Source organism: Mus musculus, chromosome 14 (genome assembly GCF_000001635.26).
Source record: "Mus musculus strain C57BL/6J chromosome 14, GRCm38.p6 C57BL/6J".
Classification (NCBI taxonomy): Eukaryota; Metazoa; Chordata; class Mammalia; order Rodentia; family Muridae; genus Mus; species Mus musculus.
In genome coordinates, this window is record NC_000080.6 from 60,077,445 (window position 1) to 60,099,213 (window position 21,769).

General features: G+C 45.2%; 1 protein-coding gene and 1 long non-coding RNA gene across 4 annotated transcripts in view; one reads left to right on the forward strand and one right to left on the reverse strand.

The window, feature by feature from the left end:
- Positions 1 to 9,470, reverse strand: part of Atp8a2 (ATPase, aminophospholipid transporter-like, class I, type 8A, member 2) — a 439,384-nt gene extending 429,914 nt beyond the window's left edge. Inside the window, exon 1 of the mRNA NM_015803.3 lies at positions 9,138 to 9,470. Within this exon, the coding sequence (NP_056618.1) occupies positions 9,138 to 9,238 (101 nt within the window). The 5' untranslated portion in view covers positions 9,239 to 9,470. The remainder of the gene's footprint in view (positions 1 to 9,137) is intronic.
- A 591-nt stretch (positions 9,471 to 10,061) lies between these two features.
- 4930563I02Rik (RIKEN cDNA 4930563I02 gene) lies at positions 10,062 to 18,643 on the forward strand. Of its 3 annotated transcripts, none has more exons than NR_166717.1 (4): positions 10,062 to 10,203; positions 10,712 to 10,830; positions 13,704 to 13,812; positions 18,437 to 18,643. It is a non-coding gene; the product is annotated as an RIKEN cDNA 4930563I02 gene (long non-coding RNA). The 3 variants fall into 3 exon arrangements; NR_166716.1 differs by having other exon boundaries at positions 10,715 to 10,830; NR_166718.1 differs by having other exon boundaries at positions 10,062 to 10,830.
- The last annotated feature ends 3,126 nt before the right edge of the window (positions 18,644 to 21,769 follow it).

A 21,769-nucleotide genomic window follows, 5' to 3' on the forward strand; every position in this document is an offset into this window, starting at 1 on the left:
TGGTAACAGTTGTGGGTTTCTTAACACTGGAGTCTCTTGCTCTCCCTGCTTGGTCCTATATGACGTAGCTGGAGGTGAGGTGTTACGGAAATCTTTCTGTGCCCCAGTGGAGGGTAGGAGAAGGGTGAATTATACCCCTAAATATGGGAAGCCCTATCTGTGGTGCTATTTGCAGGTAGGGCCTTTAGAAGACAAATGGGTTTAATGAAGTTATGAGGGTGTGACTTCTGGCTGCAACAGCTGGGAGAAAGCACAGTCCTGTCGGCTAAGTCACCAGGCCCAATGAATGGCACTTGGCTCCAGCAGCCTGGGCTGAAAACCACAGGGTGGCAGAGGTGCCCACCCCTCCATCTGTCTCTCTGCTTACGACTCTACGCTCCTGTTTGTGTCTCCTTGGGCTAGATGGATTTATGAATTATTTTATCGAATTCCAAGAACACAGACCCTCCCAAAAAGAAGCATCATTTGAAGAAACTGCATCAGAACGTTGATAATGTTGCAAAGCCGTCGGGGAATAAAAGCCAGCACAGACGGGGCTGCTCCAAAGCAAAGTTCTTCCAGGCCTTTTTCTAGGTGGAGCAAAGGAGAGCTTGACTAAGTCAGGTAAGATGGTGAAAAGCATTCAGAATAACTATGTACATACATGTTAGACAGTCGCGGGGCTTGACTGAGCATCCCTAGCAAACGCATGTCAAGTCCTGAGACGTGGTAACAGTCCAGGCTACAGATATTCACACACAGTGGTAAGGTGTGTGCTGAGAAGTTTGGAGATCACAGATACAGAGAACTTATGTGACAATATGCATCCTACACTATAGCACTCCAAATCCACCAGCTCAAACTAGCTTTATTTCAAGATGGCAACCCTGAGAAGCTATAGACCGCACTGACTTAGTGCTTAGTGAAGCAAACCGGCAGGATGGTCCAGACAGGCTTTCCATCCAATTCCCCTTTCACAGGAAGATCTGACTCTGACATCAGAAGGCAGATGACCCTGGATGGCTGTCACCTAGAAGGGGCTCATCTGCATCACAAGACAGCTCTTCCCCCCAGCCTCCCACAGCCCACACCCCTCTGAAGAGCAAGTCCCTGTCCCTTCCTTTACCTTCATACCGTGAAGTGAAAACCTAAGGGTTCTTTAGAGAGTTGGTTGGGTGTGTTTTGCTGGGGCAAACTCGTGAAAGTACGTTTAGCTGAAGTGGATACAGGTGAAAGGCTAAGGCAGACTCATAAAGGCATGCTCTGTTGAAACAGACACAGGAGAAAAGATGTTCTGTTAAAGCAAACATGTGAAAGGACAGGTGACATGATGAAGGATTTTTCGTTAACAACACACATGTATTGGTCCACCTTATATTGCATAGTTGTCAGGACTGTATAGAAAGAAATGCACCAAAAAACTTCTGGTGGTGTGTCAGACTCCAGCTGACTGGCAGAGTGATGTCAGCTGAGTCAGACACATATGCTAAGGCAGGACATGTGCAGGACACGTGATGTTTAGAAGGCACATAAAAAGGACTGGACCGACAGTGATGGAGGCTGAGTTAGGTTTGCTTCTAGAGTTAACTGTATAACGTGTGTTGGTCTCGTGTCTTTGTTGATCTTTGCTTTGTTGAGAGAGGCATAGCCGAGAACTTCTCTTAGTGTCCCTCTGGGCCCCTCCTGTTGATTTCTGTCGAGGCTGAGGCCTGGCTGTTTCTGTTAGGTAGTACCACCGCTGCTGATTCATGTTTTCTATCACGACTCAACCGAGCTAGACTGTTGGTGTGTCTGAAAAGTGTTTGGGACCCACTAACCTGTGAACTGAACTGCCCATTTCCATACAACACAGACGTGAATTGCTCCAAAGAGCCTTTCTAAACAGGTCCACTCTCCCCATATCCTTTCTTTCCCACTACTTCTGGTAGGTGGTAGGCTAAAAGGGAGGTTAAAGTGTTTAAAAACCATCATTAAAAATAGACATTTAAAGAAATTAGAGTTACAGCAATGTTTGGCCCTTTGTGTCCCTCCTTTGAGGCTTTTGTACACAGTCCCTAGGTTTCTGCAGGTGGCTTTGTAATGGTTTTTCCACCCCCTAAAAATCTGTCTATTGTTGATGAATCTCATATAATAAAATCAACACTTTAGAAAGAAGAGGAGAACAGATGGAGGAGTTTGCTCTCAAATGCCGGAAGGCTGAAACCCACCAACTGACAGTCGCTCCCCAGAGCCATTAACTCGATGGTACACACAAGAATGATCCACCTGCATGGCTAACAGTGTCCTAAAGTCAACCTCAAATCATTCACTCACTTCTAGTATAAAACAGGACAACTAGCTGACAAACTCTGATTTAAGTTATGAGGAGCCAGCTCTCACGCGAGAGAAAAGAGTGGGTCAGCATTTAAGACTACCCTGACCTCATGGTTTTCAGGAATTTTCCCTATAAAACATCCCAACAATGGTCAGACTCCCCTTTTGTTCTCTCTAAGCACTGTCCCTGGAAAGAGCTGCTGGTTCAGTTTCTAGGAGAGCAACTGCTGTGTGCTGGATGGCCACAGGTGGCACGGCAAGCCGTTTGCAGCTGTTTTCCAGATGGTGAACCCAAGTCCTAAGACTGAATGCTAGGCACAGACAGACAGACTTGGCCAGGGCTTACTGCTGCAGCCTCTTTCAGCTTCTGTACACCTAGCCTAGGTGTCCTGTGTGTGAACTGTGAGCAGGGAGCATAGGGAAGACTTTTGGACACCAGAGAACAAGTGACCCCCACCTACTTGGCACAGTGGTCTGGGAAGACTTTGCCCTTCTCTTTGTCCTTTACATATTTCTTAGCTACATGTACATGAGTTTGGGTATATGCAAATGAGCGCAATGCCCTCAGAGGCCAGAAGGCATATGCCCCTAGAGCTGGAGTAACAGGTAGCTGTGAGCCACCCAACATGAGCACTGGGAGCCAGATTCAGGTCCTCTGAGAAAGCAGTACACTCTTACCCACTGAGCCATCACCAACCCCAAGACCCGGCTAGACATTTGCCAACCTGTCCGACGGGAAGTGAGAGCTTTGCAGTCTTAGTCCCTAGAGCAGTGGTTCTCAACCATCCTAATGCTATGATCCTTTAATAAAGTTCTTCAGGTTGTAGCAACCCCCAACCATAAAAGTCCTTTCATTACTACTTCATAAGTATAATTTTGCTAGTGTTATAAATTGCAATGTAAATATCTGTCTTTTTTGATGGTCTTAGGTGATTCTTGTGAAAGAGTCATGTGACAACCTTCAATGGGAGGGTAGAGAAGGGGAGGGGAGGGGAAGGGAAGGGAGGGGAAGGGAGGGGAGGGGAAGGGAAGGGAAGGGAAGGGAAGGGAAGGGAAGGGAAGGGAAGGGAAGGGAAGGGAAGGGAAGGGGCACACTGAAATAGGTCACTAATCCAGACTCTCAAAAGAATGTCTTTGCCTACCCAAATGGGAGCAGTACAGACGTGTCTTTGGTTCCATTGTGCACCCACACAAGGGTCAATTTGATAAAGAAATGTTGCCACCAGAATCTATTCTCCCAGACACTTGCGGTTTCCTTAGAAACATCAAACACCTAACTAGCCCAAGGCTGACTTTTTTCTGTTTCTAAATATATCTCAAGACAGTTTAGGCACAGTGGTTACCTGAAATACATGATGCCAGGGACTCTGTAATTTCAATAATTTTGATGTAAGATGTCTCAAAATCCTGCCATGTGTATAAATCAGGTAGCACTTTTAATTACCAAACTTTTCTGTTGAGCTATTTGCTGCTAGTGGATAAAAATTAAGTATTCCTGGTCTATTCTGATATTTCTATCTAGGAAACAGTGTCTGCTTTGGAGATTAACCAAGAGTTTCTGACTCTAAAGTAAAAATAGCAAAAACAGAGATGAGATCTCCAGGCTGCTTGAAGGTAGCTAAGTAGATGCACTCAACATGAGCAACAAATCTGGAGGAGAGTCTTTTGTCTTTAACAGACTCGACACGTACAGCTGTCCCTGTCACAGGTACTCAGGGGCTGCAAGTTATTTGCTTATTTATTTATTCACACCCACTTGTGCATTCATATGCCTATGTGTGTGTGCAATTGTGCACATGTGTGTGTGCATTCATGCATGTGTGTGCGTGTGTTGGTGATGTACATACATGTGTGTGCATGAGGCATGTAGAGGCCAGAGGTTGATATCAGATGCCAACCTCAATTACTGTTTTTTGAGACATGGTCTCTCGCTGAATCTGGAGTTCACTCATTGGTTAGCCTAACTGGCCAGCAAGCCCTCTTGTCTCTACCTCTCCACTGCTGGAATTATGATTATATACGAGAATGCCTGGCTTTAAAAAGATATGATCTACTTTTAGGTATGCATGTGGGCATGCATATAAGAGTACTGGCAGTTGCAAGTCTCATGACCTGGGTGCTGAAAACAGAACTCGGGTCCTCTGCTCTTAACCACTGAGCCATCCTTCCATCCTCACATCACTCAGCGAGCACTGCACTACGTGAGTCATAGCCCTCTGCCCTGGCTATTTATTTTTGAGATGCCTCTGTAGCCCAAACTGGCCTCTATCTGTTGCATACCTGAGGATGACCGTGAACTTTCGCTCCTTCTATCTCCGTCCCGAGTGCTGAGAAAACAGTCATGCACTACCAGGCCAGGCCTATTCCGTGCCAAAGAGTGAGCCTTTGTGCCCGCTTGGCAAACTCTACAAGAATCTACATTCCTAAGTCCCTTAAACAATCAACAAAAACTTAAGATTTTGGTGGTACTACTTTGCTAAATGATAAGCAGATTTAACAGAAACCAGATTCTGACTAAATTCTGTAGCTTAAAAGATTTAGAAAATTCCTCATCTTCAGCACCGTATACACCGTGTACACTCATATCTGCAGCACACTCCATTGGCTTCAGCACCATATACACTCATATCTGCAGCACAGCTCACAAACAAGTGAACTACTAAAGAGTAGTGTGTTCTCTCCATCCTGGTTCTCTCCAGGACACTTGGGTCCCAGCACGTACGTTAAACATCCCTTACCAAGGTGACTGAGACAAGAACGGCTTCTGATCTTGCTCTCTCGCTAGCTTTCTTCCCTGTCTTATCTCTCTTAGATTCTGCACTATCTACATAGACACAATGAGACTGAGTCCAAACCCAGTATCCACATACGTCACATGTATTAGCCTGACAGTAACTTTCCTGGATGTTTTTGATGTGCCTGTGTTTTGATGGTGACCCACCACATGAGGTTACATATGGAATCTTTCACTTCTGATATCATGTTGATTCCCAGGAAGTTTCAGATTTTTGAGGGCTTTTTTTTTCTCACTACAAAGATCAGGGCTGGCGTGGAACTCACAGAGATCTACCTGCTTCTGCCTCCCAAGAGCTGAGATTAAAGGAGTGTGCCACAATACCAAGTTTTACTCTTAATGTCTTAACAATGAAGAAGGCGATTGTCCTCTTAGATAAGAACCAGTGCCTAGGAGAAATATGCTGCTTCAAAACCTATCGCCATGGCGATAAAGCTAATTCACTGGCTTCCCAGCAGAAATGTCAGCGAGCACAGTGCATACAGCAGGTTACTCAGTGTTAGATCCAAGACCAATGTTTGGAGAGATTTGCACACACATGACACAGCTCTCGGAACTAAATTCCGATTGCCCAGATTTAGAATCCCCACGTAGAGCATTCTGTACATGCAGGGCCAAGCAGAAATGACTGCTCACTCACGGCCAAGCCTCTTCCTCAAGTCACGTCAGTTCCCTGCCATAGTATACCACATAATCTTTTACATACTTTCCCAGATGCTCAGCAGCCCCTTTCCCCACTGTCAAACACCAAGCGCCTGCAAAAGCAAGTACAGAATAATTGTCAGGGCCCCGAGAGTCCCAGCCACAAAGGGCCTGAACAACCGTAAGCTAGAGAGGACAGACTTCAAGACAACCCTGTCAGTGGACCATCAGGCTCCTCAGCTGTCCCCTCAGACCCTTTCTTTCCAAAAAGCTTAATTTAGAAACAACACACCTGGGGCTGTAGCATGTACTTAAGAGTGTGTAAGGCAGGCTCCATCCCCAGCCCCAGAGGGAGAGTGGCAGTCTGAGGACACCCATGTTCCTGATGATGAGAAAAACATCCTTTTTACATGGAAAATTATATTAAGAAAAAAATTCTCTAGTGATTTCCTTTTATGAAAGCCTTCCCTTCAATAGCTTAGCTTTAAAGAGAAATCCATGTTTTGTAAACTTGACTTCAGCACTACTAAAGTGCTCCAGTCCCGTGGCTCAGTGCTTTGTAAAAGCCCTAAACTCTAATGTCAAGAAGCTTTGTAATCAGTTCCTAATGAACTGCAAGTCATTGGCAACCATTAGTGATTCCCATTAATACTCAGCAGAATTGGAACATATATTCCAAGGTGATCTCACAGAAGCTCCAGGACCACACTGCAAAGTTCTTAGTCTATATCTGGTGCTTTTTGAAAAGTTCTTACAGGATAAACCATAAAGTAAGAAAGAAATTGTCATTTTAATACTTAGTATGATGTAAATGAATCCATATAGCAATACAACGGTAGTAAGCCTGCTTTATTTCTAGCCAATCCAATACACATACACATACTTATTCCAAACCCTTCTCCCAAGAAAGTATAAATGAAACTATATTTTCACGTAACCAGTTGGAATTCCTCTCAGGATAAAACTAGCTCTAATACAGACAGGTATGGAGGCCCCGTTACTCTTAAATGTCTGCCTCCTGTCCTAGTTTTCCTTCCATTGCTATGATAAGCACACAACCACAACAACGTGGGGGCAAAGGGTTTATTTACCTCAGCCTATTTGTTGAGGCCATCACAGGGCAGGGCAGGAACTCAAGGCAGGAACCTGGGGGCAGGAACTGAAGCAGAGGCCAGGGACAAGTGCTGTTTACTGGCTTGCTATCTGTGGCTCATCAACCTGCTTTGTTATACACCCAAGGACCACCTGACCAGAGATGCCACTATCCACAGTGTGCTGGGCTCACCTACAGGAATCATGTACTAGGAAGATGACCCCCCACCCCTGTCTTGGCTCCAGATCCATCTAATGGAGGCATTTTCTAACTGAGGTTCCTCTTGCTGTGTGTTTCCTATGCAAATGAGAGTCTGTATTTTATTAGAACTGTTTCAAACCTTCACAGAGATACTGAAATTGGCGGAACCAAGCAAAAATACCTTTTGAAAAGCACTGAAGTTTATTTAAAAAAATGACACTCCAATCCTATCTCCTTACATAATATTTAACTTCTTTAAAAAATGACCTGAGTGTTTTTGCAAGGAATTCAATAGTAGTATGAAAGGTGAGGAGACATAGAACTACATGGCCAATGCTGGGCTCCAGACAGCTTTTCGTGTATTCAGAGTAATAGCCATCATCCTATCATTCTCTAACTCCCACACCTTCACCTTCCTTCTCCAGGCCCAGAAACCACTAATGTGTCAAGAAACACTTCTCTCTTTGGGGCATATCACATATATCATTTCATATGACTTTTTACGACTTGCTCTTTCATTGACTACTTTGAAGGTTCATCCACATCATAATATTTTATAGCTAGAGTCATCTGAGTGAATCCCTCAGTGCATGCATGTTTTGGCCACCATGAGTTATGCTGCTATGAACATCTGTGTACACATGTTCGTGAGGACCTCTGTTTTCATGTGTGCTGGCTATGTATACCTAGCATTGGAATTATCCGATCCTATGGTAACTTTACCTTGATCCTTTTGGAGGCAGGCCAAACTGCTTTCCAAAGCAGCAGCCCTATGTGTCATTCCTATTGGCCAAATGTATGAGGCTCCAATTTCTCTAAGGCTTTTACAGATTTCACTATCTGTCTCTTTTTTAATTAGTCGCGCTAGTTTGTTAAGCTCTAATGTTCTGTTTGTAATGTCCCACATCTCAAAACAAGCCTATTTATTCAGGAATGAAGTCTCAGATATTCTAACATTTACTTTTTAAATTTAAAATGTGTTCAAAAGTCGTTCTTGAAACACAAAATAAAGTCACACAAATCTAACACTCCCTTAATAAAGGTACCATCTATATACATACATACATACATATGTGCACATATACATTGTTATTCTCTCCCAAATCCTATCAAGCTATAGAAATGACCAACCAGACCTTGCTGCCAGTGTGGCATTACCAAGGTACTGTAATAGTTAAATATCTAACCACAAAGTTTTAGCCGAAGCAAAAAACAAACATACAAACAAACAAACAACCTGGAAATCCAGACCTGAGTAGGATGTTCTAAGCAGCACACTAAACTATCCTCAGAAATCACTCACAGACATGAAGTTGGTCAAAGCTCAAAAGTTTAATGGTGGCTCAAAGTGTGCTAACACTGAGCTAAGAAACAAGCTTTGCACAGCAGCAAGAATTTGCTTGCTAGTCAGATAAGTGGGTTTGATTTCTAGCTTTCCCATTTAGTAGCTATTAATATATGAGCGTAGTACAAGATTTCACATCTCTCCACTCCAGTTTCCTGATCTGGAGGCAATGATTTGCTCCATGAGACACTGGAGATGCGCAGCTAAGGCGCCTAACACAGTGGCCAGCTGACAGAAAGCAGACACAAAAATGCTACCCTCCATTCATATTTCTGCTGACTCTGGGCAAGACTTCCTAGCAAATGAGAAGACCCTTAGCAAATGCAGTGGATCACTGGGAAATAAATGTGAGTCCCTGTAGCCTGTGAGACTCACATTCATTCCCTTATAAAGCACTTCCCCACAGATGTTCTGCAAACTACTCAAGAGAGCTGTGACAAAGAGAACCATCATTGAGGTTTCAGGGAGACTATGGAGATTCTTGGAAGGCAGTAAGGGGTGAGAGGACACCTTCACTTTTATCGGTGGCATTAGAAGAACTTCCATAAGGCCCACAGATTGGCTGGGCACAGCTCTGCATAGGAGAAGGCAGCATCTGTGTTCACATGGCCCACTGGGCGCTGGGTGTGGACCTCTGGGCTCAAAGTGGGTGCAGGAGGCAGAGATGCAAAGTGCTGGGGAAAGCAAGTGAACTGAGGGCCGCCCGGGTGATGGAAAAGCCATCCCGTGAATGTGAGCATTGAGCTTCACCCGGCTGCCTGTTCTCCTACCTGATCCGGTTGTCGCAGAATTTGTTGAGATGAGATTGGTTGAGGTAAATTATGCGGGCCGGTGCCTCTAGCTGGTCTCCAACAGACGTGGCCCGGGACATCTCATCCTCTGCCTTCTTGTAGCCCGCAGAAGAACGAACGGGTCCTGCAGAATCGAGGCGCGGGGAAAACAAAACACAAAGAAATCAGCCTCCAGGCCCGAGGCTGCGAGCAGGCTGCAAGCGGGGACCAGCCGCGAAGGATGCTCTGGAGAGACTGGGGCCGCCTATGCACCTAGCCTGCCCCTGGAGACTAGACCGTAGCCACAGCCGCCGCCGCAGCGGCAGGCCCCGCCCCACTCAGCCCCGCCCTGAACCTGTGAGGCCCCACCCCTTTGGGACTCGAGACGCCCCACCCCGACCTGTAAATAGGCTCCACCTCCTGGGCCCCGCCCCGCCGTGGACCTGTGAGGCCCCGCCCCTCCCCCCCCACCCCCCCTCCCCAAGCCTCATCCCAACCTGGATTCGTGGCGAAGGTTCCCAGGCTTCTCTAGCTCTGGATTTACCAGAGACCTCACGCTGCCCTGGACCTTCAGGAGGCCGGGTGGACCCAAGGTAACCCCATCTTGCCCGACCCCAGTGCTCCTGGGAGTCTGGCAGCCCAGAGCGAGATGGGGATGGAGCTGGCTGCACGGGTAGCTTGTGGTACCCGCGCTTGCCAGGTTGGCCCAGGGGCAATGGCAGGAGGGCTGCTTTAGTCTGCCTGAGATTGGAGAGGAGGCTAAGGGAGTCAGTAGCAAAGCCAGAAGACCTCCACTTAGCCGAGGCCACGCCTTGTCCTTGCACTCGGAACCTGGTTTTTCTAGAATCCTTTGACAATGTTTAGTCACAATGAGACAAACAACCCTAGCGAGATACCACAAGTGAAGTCATCACTGCTGAAAGTACTTCCACTGTGAAATCAGTCCCGCACCAGGTGGACAGAGCTTGTCTCCCACTGCGATCCTGCACGAGCTCTTCTGCTGGTGTCCATAAATAAGCCAGATCACCTCAAAAGAGCAACTTCATCTCCAGCTCTGGTCCAGCATGTGAGCTCCCAGTTCCTTCTTAAGTAGTTCCTGTGGCTCCTACACAAGCTTCCCTGCCTCCCAGTTCTATAAAACTGACAGCAAGCTTTATTTAGAAGCCTTTGAGCGGGCTTAACTCCCCAGCAGTTTTCTTAGGTGTATGCAGAAGTATATACTACACTGTGTGCTCACGTGTGTACACACACACACACACACAGAGAGAGAGAGAGAGAAGCTCAACCCAGCATCCCCTCTGGGAAAAGGCAGCCCACCTTGAGAAGTAACCTTTAGGGAGAATCAAAGCTCTGCAAGTGGAACCTTGTTTTCCTTAACTATTCATCCAACTAACGCTTCATCTTCTCTATCAAAAAGGTGTATACTACACACCATTTGCAAAACTTGAATCTTACGGGAGTCAACTCCCATTTGCTAGCTACAGATATATCTGTTTGCTGACATGAAGAAAATCTGGAAAACTACACTTGTGTTTCAATCATCTTAACTTGACTACAAGGATTGTAATCCCCAGCAGGAGAAAGCAGAATCTGAGAGGCGAACTGAGTATCTCAAGTGGACATACTATGCAGACCAGTGAAGAAGTAGTAAGCCTGGAGTCGGCCAGCATCCAGACCACACACCGGGGCCATGGTAACAAGCCAGATACAGTCCTTTTCTCTCCTCCTTCTTTTTTTTTAATACCTTTTATTAGGTATTTTCCTCATTTGCATTTCCAATGCTATCCCAAAAGTCCCCCATACCTTCCCACCCACTCCCCTACCCACCCACTCCCACTTTTTGGCCCTGGTGTTCCCCTGTACTGGGGCATATAAAGTTTGCAAGTCCAATGGGCCTCTCTTTCCAGTGATGGCTGACTAGGCCATCTTTTGATACATATGCAGCTAGAGACACGAGCTCTGGGGGGGGGGGTACTGGTTAGTTCATAATGTTGTTCTACCTATAGGGTTGCAGATCCCTTTAGCTCCTTGGGTACTTTCTCTAGCTCCTCCATTGGGGGCCCTGTGATCCATCCAATAGCTGACTGTGAGCATCCACTTCTGTGTTTGCTAGGCCCCGGCATAGTCTCACAAGAGACAGCTATATCTGGGTCCTTTCAGTAAAATCTTGCTAGTATATGCAATGGTGTCAGTGTTTGGAAGCTGATCATGGGATGGAACCCTGGATATGTCTGCTCCTTCTTCAATGAGTGCACCACACCCAGGCTATCTCTTACTATAGGAGCAACCCCTCACCTCTTCCACCTTCACCCCCTACTTTCTAGTGTCTACCCTAGCCAGGAGACAATGCCAAGTCCTCCCATTAAAGAGAAAGGGCAGCAGGAAGCCATGTCTACTTCCATATTGGCTACCCCATCAGCTCTGCTTCCTGGGTTTTAATCTAGGAAGACTGGGCTTTGTCTCATTTATTTTCTTTCAGTAGGCTAGGAATAGAGCCCCGGGCCTTTCAGTACCCCTCCACTAAACCATATTTCCAACCCAGTCTACATTTTAATGCACCTCCTACTTTTGGACAAATGGAGATACGTTTGTGAATAGCCTGTATAAAAGAATAGGGTTTTTTTTTTTTCCTCTCTGCCACTTGACGAGTTTCGTTTTCCACCTCAGCATTCACTGCCATCACCTGACACTATTTGTGATGTTTCCCCATATCCAACAGCCCAAGTTCCAGGACACCAGAGATCTGTTTTGTCTACAACAGTTACCTGAACTAGAATCCCAGAGCCCCACAGCCTGGCACATGATGGGAACCCATGAAGGATGTCTTCGGGTTTCCCAGGTAGAGCTATAGTGACCAGCACGGAGGACCAAAGATCTACCATTAGCTAGGATCAAACAGTCTGTTGACAGAACTGCACTAACATACTGGCTCTCCACTCCTCTAAGCTCTGTGTCCATGAAATCCATATCACCAAGGGAACTCCCTCTATTTACTACTTTGTGAACCACATCCTCCCCGATTCTGCGCCGCACTGCTTTGTAAGGGATACTCATAAACAGCCACACCTGAACAATCAGTTGTTAGATGCTTGTTTAGGAGATGTCTCTTGTCCTCAATCAAGTAGTTTAAGGAATCAAGTGGCAATCCAGAGCATTACAGCAGCCTGGCAGTGAGTGGTCATTTATAACCAAAACTAAGAGACTGAAGGTGTTAAGGGAGGTTAGAGGTAACACAGTAACTTGAACTTTGAGTGGGAAAGTGGCTGTGGGCAGACTGCAGACTGCAGATGACACGCTGGGTTGAGAAGGGCCAGCTTTGAGCTGGGTTTCATTTGAAGCCACAGAAGATGTCTAAGCAAGAAAGAGGAACACCCAGCAGTAATGGGGAAAGCAGCAGGAGGTTGGCTATACAGACAGCTGTGCAGTCTAGACACAAGCTAGTAAACACATGGGTTGACAGAAGAATGAAAGAAAACTTAGACCTGGAAAATGTCTCATAGGGGAACCGGAAGACTTGGTTTTGAGAGAGGGAAACTGGATGTGTGGGGTATAAAGGGTGAGAGGACTGGATACCTGCAGTTTAAATCAGACTAGGCCAGAAAGCACCACAAGAGAAATAATGGAGTGACTGCCTGTGGTTAAGGGCATATACTACTATTAGACAGGACTTGAGTTCGGTTTCTAGAACCCATGTTAGGTGGCTCAGAACTGCCTGTAAATCCAGTTTTAGGGAACTGGACACCACTGGCCTATATGGACACTTGCAAGCATATGACATATATACACACACACATACACATAATTAAGAATAATAATAGTTTGCCTAGGCAATTAAATTCTGACAACTACTATTAGTGCGGAAAGATTATTAACACAGATAAGTGGCAACAGAACAAGATTGACATCATATCTCCCAAGTTTTAGAATGCAAAAATGTTCATCTTCCTATACTTTTAACAGAGCCACACTAGGGGACTTTATTTCTATGAAGAAATGGTTAATCATCCCCAATGCCAAGATTCAAATAAATTCCTTCTACCTCTATGACCTCAGCTTGACCTACCCCTGAACTGGAAGATATATTTTCAAAATAACACAGATTTGTATTGCTTAAGTAAAACATTGTGCCATTTATAGCAGGGCACATCATGATGAAGGTTTCAAATTTGGACTCCTGAGACAAACCCTGAGTTAATGCATTTTGCAGATACCACCACACAATAGCCAAGCATATGCTTATAGCTCCCCCAAATAAGCAGGCACAGTGTCAGCAGATAGATGGGTCAATAGATAGCTGGTAGATGAGGAAGAAACCAAAGTGAAGGGAAAGGATTAAGAGAACAAGACTAGTGAATGGACAGGTGCCTCGGTTTGCTCCCACAGAAAGCCGTGGACAATTGATAGTCAAGCCTTTGAGGGAAACTTATCTTGCCTAGTCCTGAAGAATGGCTATCACAGCAGCGGTCATAAGTTTATGGTGGGTGAATACAAACTAAACCCACTGGATTGGATGCCTCTTGAAGGCACCTATGCAGCCATGGAACCATGGACTACTTCCTTATCTAGGCACTGACCCCTGCTTCCCTCATGGACAAGCTCAGGAGCTACATCTATGCTGTGCAATTCTGTGGACTCACTGCGGTTCTTTGAACTGATGGCGGCTGCATGCTCTGAGGTGAGCTATGATGAGTCAGCAAGCCTGGGAACCAGAAAGGACGGTCTCTGCCTGTGGCTGACCTGTGGGCACACACTTTGCAGGTCTGAAGGCTTCTTCCACCCACCAAGGCAATCAGGAGGCAAAGGAAAATAAATGTGAAGCAGCTGATGGACAGCCAGAGTCCCCTACTCCATCCCAGAATTTTGAAGTCTCTGGTTTCCATATCTGATATAAGCCACACCCTGATCATTCTATCAATTACTCATAACCAGATATACCGAGTAGCACATAAAAGAACCCATAGATAATCTGCATTACCCTATAAGACAGGAGAGCAAGAAAGGTGAACCAGGAGGAACAAACTACACTTCACTTATAGTTCACCCTGAGGCGCCATGGTTCCAAATGTCTCAGACAAGGGTCTCGTCAGATCAGAGATTCTCAGCCTTCCCAATTCTGTGACCATTTAGTACAGTCCATCCCTCATGTTTCAATGACCCCCAACCATAAAACTACATCACTGATATTTCACACCGGTAATTTTGCTACTGTTGTGAATTATAATGTAAATATCTGATATACAGGATGTCTGATATGTGACACCCGCCCCCAAAGGCATCATGACCCACAAGTTGAGAACCACTGCATTTGATACAAGTACTCAGACCCAGAGACACTAGATTCCCAAGAAGAAAGACTCCATGGCAGCTTTCCGGCCGCTGGTTTGAATGAATCCTTAAGTGGTTGGAAGGTAACTTAGAGATGATAGACAATAGCTGATCATGTGATTATGGATAAAGCAATGGGTGAAGAGTAGGAATGGGGAAGAGAAGATCTGGCTAGCTTCTCTAGCCACATGACTGGCTCCAAGCACAAAGAGCACTGGATGGACAGGGATACACACCTAGAACCTAGCTGCTGTAGACCCTTCAGCAAGCCCTGCCTGCCATCTCTAGCTTTCCTCTCAGCTCTGGGTCTCCTACACATCCCTTTTCCCATGCCAGTCGGAGGTAGCATCCATATGTGGCAGGAGTGCGTCCACTTCATAGAATCAAACAATTCTAGCATTTCACTCATGCGCAACCTGTGGGCGATCGGAAGAAGATGCAGCTCGCTGGTTAGGAAGCAGGACAACAGACCTCTCCCTGAGACAGAGCAGGTACAGGTGAAGAGGACAGCTCCATTCTAGCCATCTTAGAGCTAACTGCATGGAAATTGTGTTTTATCAAAGTGAAAATTCCTAGTAAGCCTTAAAATCTATCTCTTCATAGTATGAGCTGGAAGATATTTTTATATCTATTTATTTTATTTAAGATTTATGTAGTATGTATAAATAATATTAACATTAACTAAACAGATCCAGGCAGTTACAGGCTTTTAAGTAAGGAATTAAATACAAAATGGAAGTTACCATAGCTAAATTATTACAAAGAGTTTCATTGAGATAAGGAACATAGGGGAGAAACCCTTCATCCCAAACTTCATTTTTTTTCCCCTAACACAATCAACATGTCCACAATTCCAAACAATTCTCAGGGCTTCCCTAGTTCCTCAATCTCCCTGGTAATGTTTTACTATCACAGTGTAGAGATCTGGAAAAAGAAATAATCTAGTTCTTCTAAGTCAAACTTTGTTAGTAACCAGCTCTGAGAGTCTGGTGGAGACAATCAAGAATTTGTTTGAGCATCGCATGGTATCACACTCCCATGGTACAAAAGACCAGGGCAAGACTTTAAAGAATTTAAAGACAGCCTCCCACACACATACACACACCAAAATGGAACACATCTTGTATTTATTTGGGGTCCTGGGGGGAGTATTTAAAAACCCTTGAAATGTCCTGAGCAGCAGAAACATTGGTGCCTTTATTATTCACAGCGAGTATCTTTATCCACTCTTGAGTTTATGCTAAGATGATGACTGAAGGTTTAGATGCATCTAAGCGTGCAGCTGATGCCAACCACGTGATTAGGAGTCCAGGACTTTGAATCAGGTCCATCAGCACAACATCCCAACCTGTAGGGCAGTTGGAGATTGAGTTCCATCGTGCGGTCAATAGTCCCACTAAGAACATCTACATAGAGGAAACCAAAAAAGCAAAACCAAGACAAAAGCCACTCTGCTACAAAAGCTCAGGCCAAGGGCTCAGGCCGGTGATTTACATTAATGTGCAGACAAGGTGATATATTAAACCTCAGACTTGGTATTCTCCCACACCAAACCCTAGTACCTTTAAATTTAGATGGCCCTGGGTTAATGCTTATAATGAAGCTCATTACAAGTGTACTATGCTCCTGAGTTCTCTGAAGGGCTTGTAACTTATATGCAGTTGATCAGAAGTGCTGGTGGTCTGGAAGCCCGAAATTGTAGCTGTTGTCGCTGGCAAGTGCAGGATACTGTAGTAGTTGTGTCATCATCCTGTGTCACTGACTTACTACTGGCCAGTTAGTGTTATAACTGTGAAATCTTTATTTTTGTATGTGGAGGTGCTGTGAGTGGAGGTATATATGTATGGGGTGTGTGTGTGTGTGTGTGTGTGTGTGTGTGTATGTGTGTTATGTGCACACATAGAAGGGTGTAGCCATGAGTATATAGGTGTGGAGGCTATAGGTCAATGTCAAGTCTCTTCTTCATCCAGTCTCCGCCCTATTTTTAAGACAGAGACTTTTATTGGACCCAAAGCTTATCATTCAACTAAGATGACTAGTCAGTGGGCTCAGAGATGCTCCTGTCTCTGATCCTAAGCTCTGACATGACAGAATCATAAAAGCATATGGATTTTCTAAAAGAGGTAGTGATCCAATTCTGTGCCCTGATTCTCACCCAGCAAACCCTTTACCAGCTGAACCATTACCTCCAGCCCCTAGTATTGTGAACTCTTGAATGATAGACTTAAACCAGAAACCTTCTTAACAAGTGCACAACATCTTAGACCACAGGAAAGACAGGACTAAGAGCCATATCTGCAGAAGCTTGAGTTCCGATCTCCTTATACTTGGTCATGCTACCCTGTGAGCTAAGCTAAGCAGCTGCCCACTGAGCCCTGGTTTCCTTGTCCACAAAATTGAAACTGATTATAGAAATCAAAGGGTGACGATTGTTCTAAAGAGTGCAAGTTGGTAAATATTTTAAACTTTGGGTCATGTAGGTCTCTCATATTCCTTCTCTTTCCACACCCTCTTCCCTTCCTTCTAATCCTCCTCCCTCCTTTCTTAGAACAAAAAAATCTTTAAAGGCTTTTTATTACTGTTTATTTCTTCAGAGTCTTCCAAATGGCCTTGTGTTAAAGGCTTGATCACCAGTAGTCGCATTATTGGAAGATACTTCAACCTATAGGTGGGAAGGCCTAATGGAAGGAAGTTAGGTCATTGGAAGGGATATGGGGACCCAGATCTCTTCCATCCTGTCTTTCATTCCTAGCCACCTTGGGGTAAGAATTTCTTCCATCATGGGCTCCCTCCATGATGCTCTGCCTTACTGTTGGACTAAACTCAACAGGCCAAGTGACCATCAACTGAAAATCTGAAAACCCAGGCCAAAATAAGTTTTCCCTAAATTGTTTACTGGGCTATTTTATCATAGTGTTGGAATGAGGACTGATACCATTGTTACCTCACAGATCAGCTTGAGCCTCCATGCCAGTTTCAAAGCGCTAATACATGCAGAATTCTTTCTCAGTTAGATGATGCTATCCCCATTCCACCTCCAGGAAATAATAGCTTACATCTACCACCCAGGCCCAGATCCAGGGCTATGAGTTGGCCCACCCCATTAGATGAACTTCTAGAGCCCATGAAAGGGCCAATCCTAGAAATCCAAAGTTGAAGGATCTCCATGACACAGGGCAACAACAGAATATCTGAGAGAAATCCCGAGAAGGATCCAGAATAACAGAAAGCAGAGGCCTCAAATGAGACCAATGACTCAATGTAATGAGCATTTACAAGCAAAGATGTGTAGACAAAAGAATATACTGTGTGACACACTGTGACACACTACAGCTTCCACAATGAGATTTTTCTTTTCTTTTAGGGGAGAAAGTTACAAGGGTGGAGGATGGGTACAAAAGCACAGGGTGATGAATGGGAATGGGAGCATGATGTGAAATTCACAAAAAATCGGTAAATACAAAATTCTAAAAACTCTATTACTTGACACTTTCTAGATGTGGCCATTCAAATTTTTATAATGAGGGGTAAGAGGTTAATTTGTCTTTCTCTTACTTGAAAATTATACAAAGGTGGCTCTCTCTATGCCTCTGGGCACGCCTCCACTCTAGGAAAGCAGAGTTGTGGCTGATTACAGAGCTTTTCAATCAGAAGCATGTGCAGACACACAAACATACATGCATGCTTGCAGTCTAGCGAGCATGCACACATGCACGCACGCGCACACGCGTACACACACACACTCACACACACACACACACACACACACACACACACACACCTCCTAAGACTTTCAAGCTTAGCTCTGGCTTCCACACCATATTTGCAAAGCTGTTTCATGGCTCTTGAGAACACAGGTACATCAGCGGCAGTTTGGGTGCTAGAGAGAGCCAGGGCTGATTACCTCGCCTAATCAGACAGACACAATGGCAGTGCTGGGCAAATGCAGAATGTGGTTATTTTTGCCTTGGCAGACACACTTGAGAGGCTTCTCAAGACCCCAGTTTGCACAGACTGTGTCTCTCCAAATATAACAGATGTGATCCACTCCAAGCAAAAAGTTCCGAAGCTCAGAGAACAATGGGAAGATGACAGTGATGCGTCCGGATTTCTTATTTCTGTCAACACTTACTGGATTCTTTTCTCTTCTCACGGGAATAAAGAGAATGCAGCAAAAGTAATAGGCCGTGGGCTGTTTATGACTTGAAATATTGTGGATGCTGGATTCATTCAGTGATCAAGTACCTCCTACATGGGAGGCATTTTGCTGGGTGGTGGGAGGGAGAAATACACAGTTGAAGGCATAGCTTTTTTGTCAACCTGACACAAACTAGAGTCACTTGGGAGGAGAGAACCTTAATTGGGGAATTGTCTCCATCAGATAGTCCTCTGAGCATGTCTATGAGCCATTTTCTTGATTAATGATTGATGGTGGGAGGACCCAATCTATTGTGTGCAGTCCCGTTCTTGGGAAAGTGGGTCTGGGCTATTCAGGGAAGCTAGCTAAGTAAGCCAGAGGGGACAATCGATCAGCTTTCCTCCATGGCTCTTGCTTCTGGTCCCACTTGAGTTCCTGCCCTGACTTCCCTCAGGGATAGACTGTGACTGGGATGTGTGAGCCGAATAATCCCTTTCCCACTCGTGTTGCTTTGGTGCTAAAGCAGTGATGGGCATCTTGGATCCTGCCCCTACATCATCAAAGTAGCAGAGAGCCAAACTACGACACTTCTATTCAGTAAGACCTGCAATACAGACTTCTGATCTCAAAACCCATTCTGTGTCCTGTGCTAACTCATCTTGTAAATTAAGCGAAGATAAATGTGCTTCTCTGGAAATGTATCTCATAGATAAAACCAGACTTTAAAGGAAAAAAATCTATGCTACATAAATTCTCAGTTCAGAGAATGAGAATTCATTCCAGGCTGCGTTGCCCACGGATTAAGTACAAGTGTAGTAATTTTTTTTATAGCAACCCTCTCTGCCAGTAGAGATTCTCCGCTGCTCCTGGGACCTCAAACCTGGACTCCAAGCAGAGACATCAGTTTTAAAATCCCATAGAGAATTCCATAGTCACACATTGCAGATATAGGGGGCAGGGTCTAAGATACCATCACTGCCTTAGTACCAAAGTGCTCCAACCCCTTCCACAATGGCGCAGCATCTGCATCTCAACTGCATTCATCCTTTCACTCACCTCTAGATAACACATCATGCCTGACACAGCCTAAGCTACACATAAACAGACCCTGCACCATGCTTCATTATCATATGCATGACATCCATTGTTATTCTTAAACATTTTCTATCCAGGGTTGCCTGACTCTGCAAATGTAGACCGTGCCAGCACAGAGTACCAACTTCAGTTTTTTAAGTTTATCCCATGAGAAGAGAAAACTCCTTCCTGTCTCTTGTGCCTCCGCATTAACTTGACAGAACCAGCATTGATGTGAGCCTATCTACCGAAATCCCTGATCCTGTATGCCCTCCTAACACTGCATTTTTATAACACAGCATCAACCACATGAAGACTTCCTTTGCTCATTTTCTAGGATCAGCTTTTGACATATGCTCCAGGAGGCCAGGCTCATGTTCATACTAGCCATGCATTAGCCATGTGCCTCCCCACAGAAGAAAGGCTTCCGGTAAATGTGTCCTGGACACGAACCAAGTAAACACAGGAGCTTCACTGTCCTCCTTAAAGTGGGTGTAGGAAGATGCAATTCCTCAAATTCATTTGCAGCTACTCTGACCACCTCTCCCTCCTATGGCAACATGTAACAGACAGCTGGAGAAAATGGAAATGTCTAGTTGCTTGGAGCTCATGCTATTGGAGTCATTTATGTGAGCAACTTTCAGTATGTCGTGATGAAGGATGTTTCGGTTCCATGGTCATCCCATCTTCTCTTGTGCCTCTCCTTTAAATGATACAGTGTAAATGGAGGGGAGGGACAGAGGTATGGAGAAGAGCTGGGCTCCTTAACAGAAATGTTGTCTGCTTCCTCTGGTCTACAGAACGATGACCTACTCTTCCTGCTTGGGGTCACGACTACAGCCTTTGCATGATCTGCTGGGCTTTATCAAAGGGTAGGAGTCTTTGCAAGTGGCCCTGCCTCACCCATGCAGACATAGAAGCATCTGCCACCTACTGGAGGCCCTCTGTTCACAGCCCTGTTAAGGGGCTCCTTGCTGTCCAGTCATCCCCCAAAACTCCACAGAAAGAGTATGGCAGGTCAGGAGAGCAAAACCTGTTGTTCTCAGTCATCCTTAATTATCTCTCATACCTCAGCTCTCTGTTTGGAGAACTTTCTACACAGAAAGAAATGGGGACCTGACACCTGTGCTCTTCTCTCTCCACCGCTCTCCTTCCACTTCTCCAACAATCAAAGGCAGAGGCAGCTTTCGTGAGCTCGCCTGATGCCATTCTCCAAGCAATGCCTAAAATCCCACGGAGGTGCCTCTCCTTCCAGGCAGAAAATGCTGAGGCCTGAACCATCCACCAAGCACTTTGTACACATGCTGAAGGGATCACAGTAAGCTCAAAACAAAATTTCCCTAAGTCAGTGTCCTTGTGTTTCTTGACATGGCTTTTCTTTCATGGAGGCCCTAAGTCCGTGGAAGTAAGATGCCATGGACAAGGGAAAGGCACATTCATTGTCCTCATCCATCTACCAAGGCAGCCCAGCTTGTCATGATAGCGCATCCTCCTTGGTCACAGCAACCCAGCATCTGCTTCCATCAGCGATCTCAATGCAACCTCTAACGTGTGTGTAGTCGGACATTAACAAATCAGTTGAGGCCTCCCTTCCCAGCGCCCTGGCAAAGCAAAGTTTCCCAGAATTCTGGCTCTTCCTAACTTTCTCGCTGATTTGACATTTTGTGTATCACATTTTCTTCTCAGACGTAGAAGTGAGAATACTTAAATTTAGGAAAATCTGTTACAGCAAAGGCTTATGGAGTGTCTGCCTTGCAATATCCTCAGCCCATTCAATCCTACCAGACCAATCTTGTTCACCATGTCACAGATGGGTCATTTGTAATTACAGTTCTAAAAGGCATGCTAGGCATGGCAGCATATGCCTGTAACCCCGCCACTTGGCAGGTGAGGGCAGGAGGAACCCTAGTACAAGGCCAGGCTAGTCTACATAGTGAGTTTGAGGCCAGCCTGGACTACATACGAGACATTATCTCAGGAAAAAGATAAATATGTGTCTTTTGTTGAGTCTACCACTATGCCAGGTGTTCTATATTTACCCATATAACAATCATACTCACTGTAGAGATAAGGCAATGAGTAATAAATCAGCCAG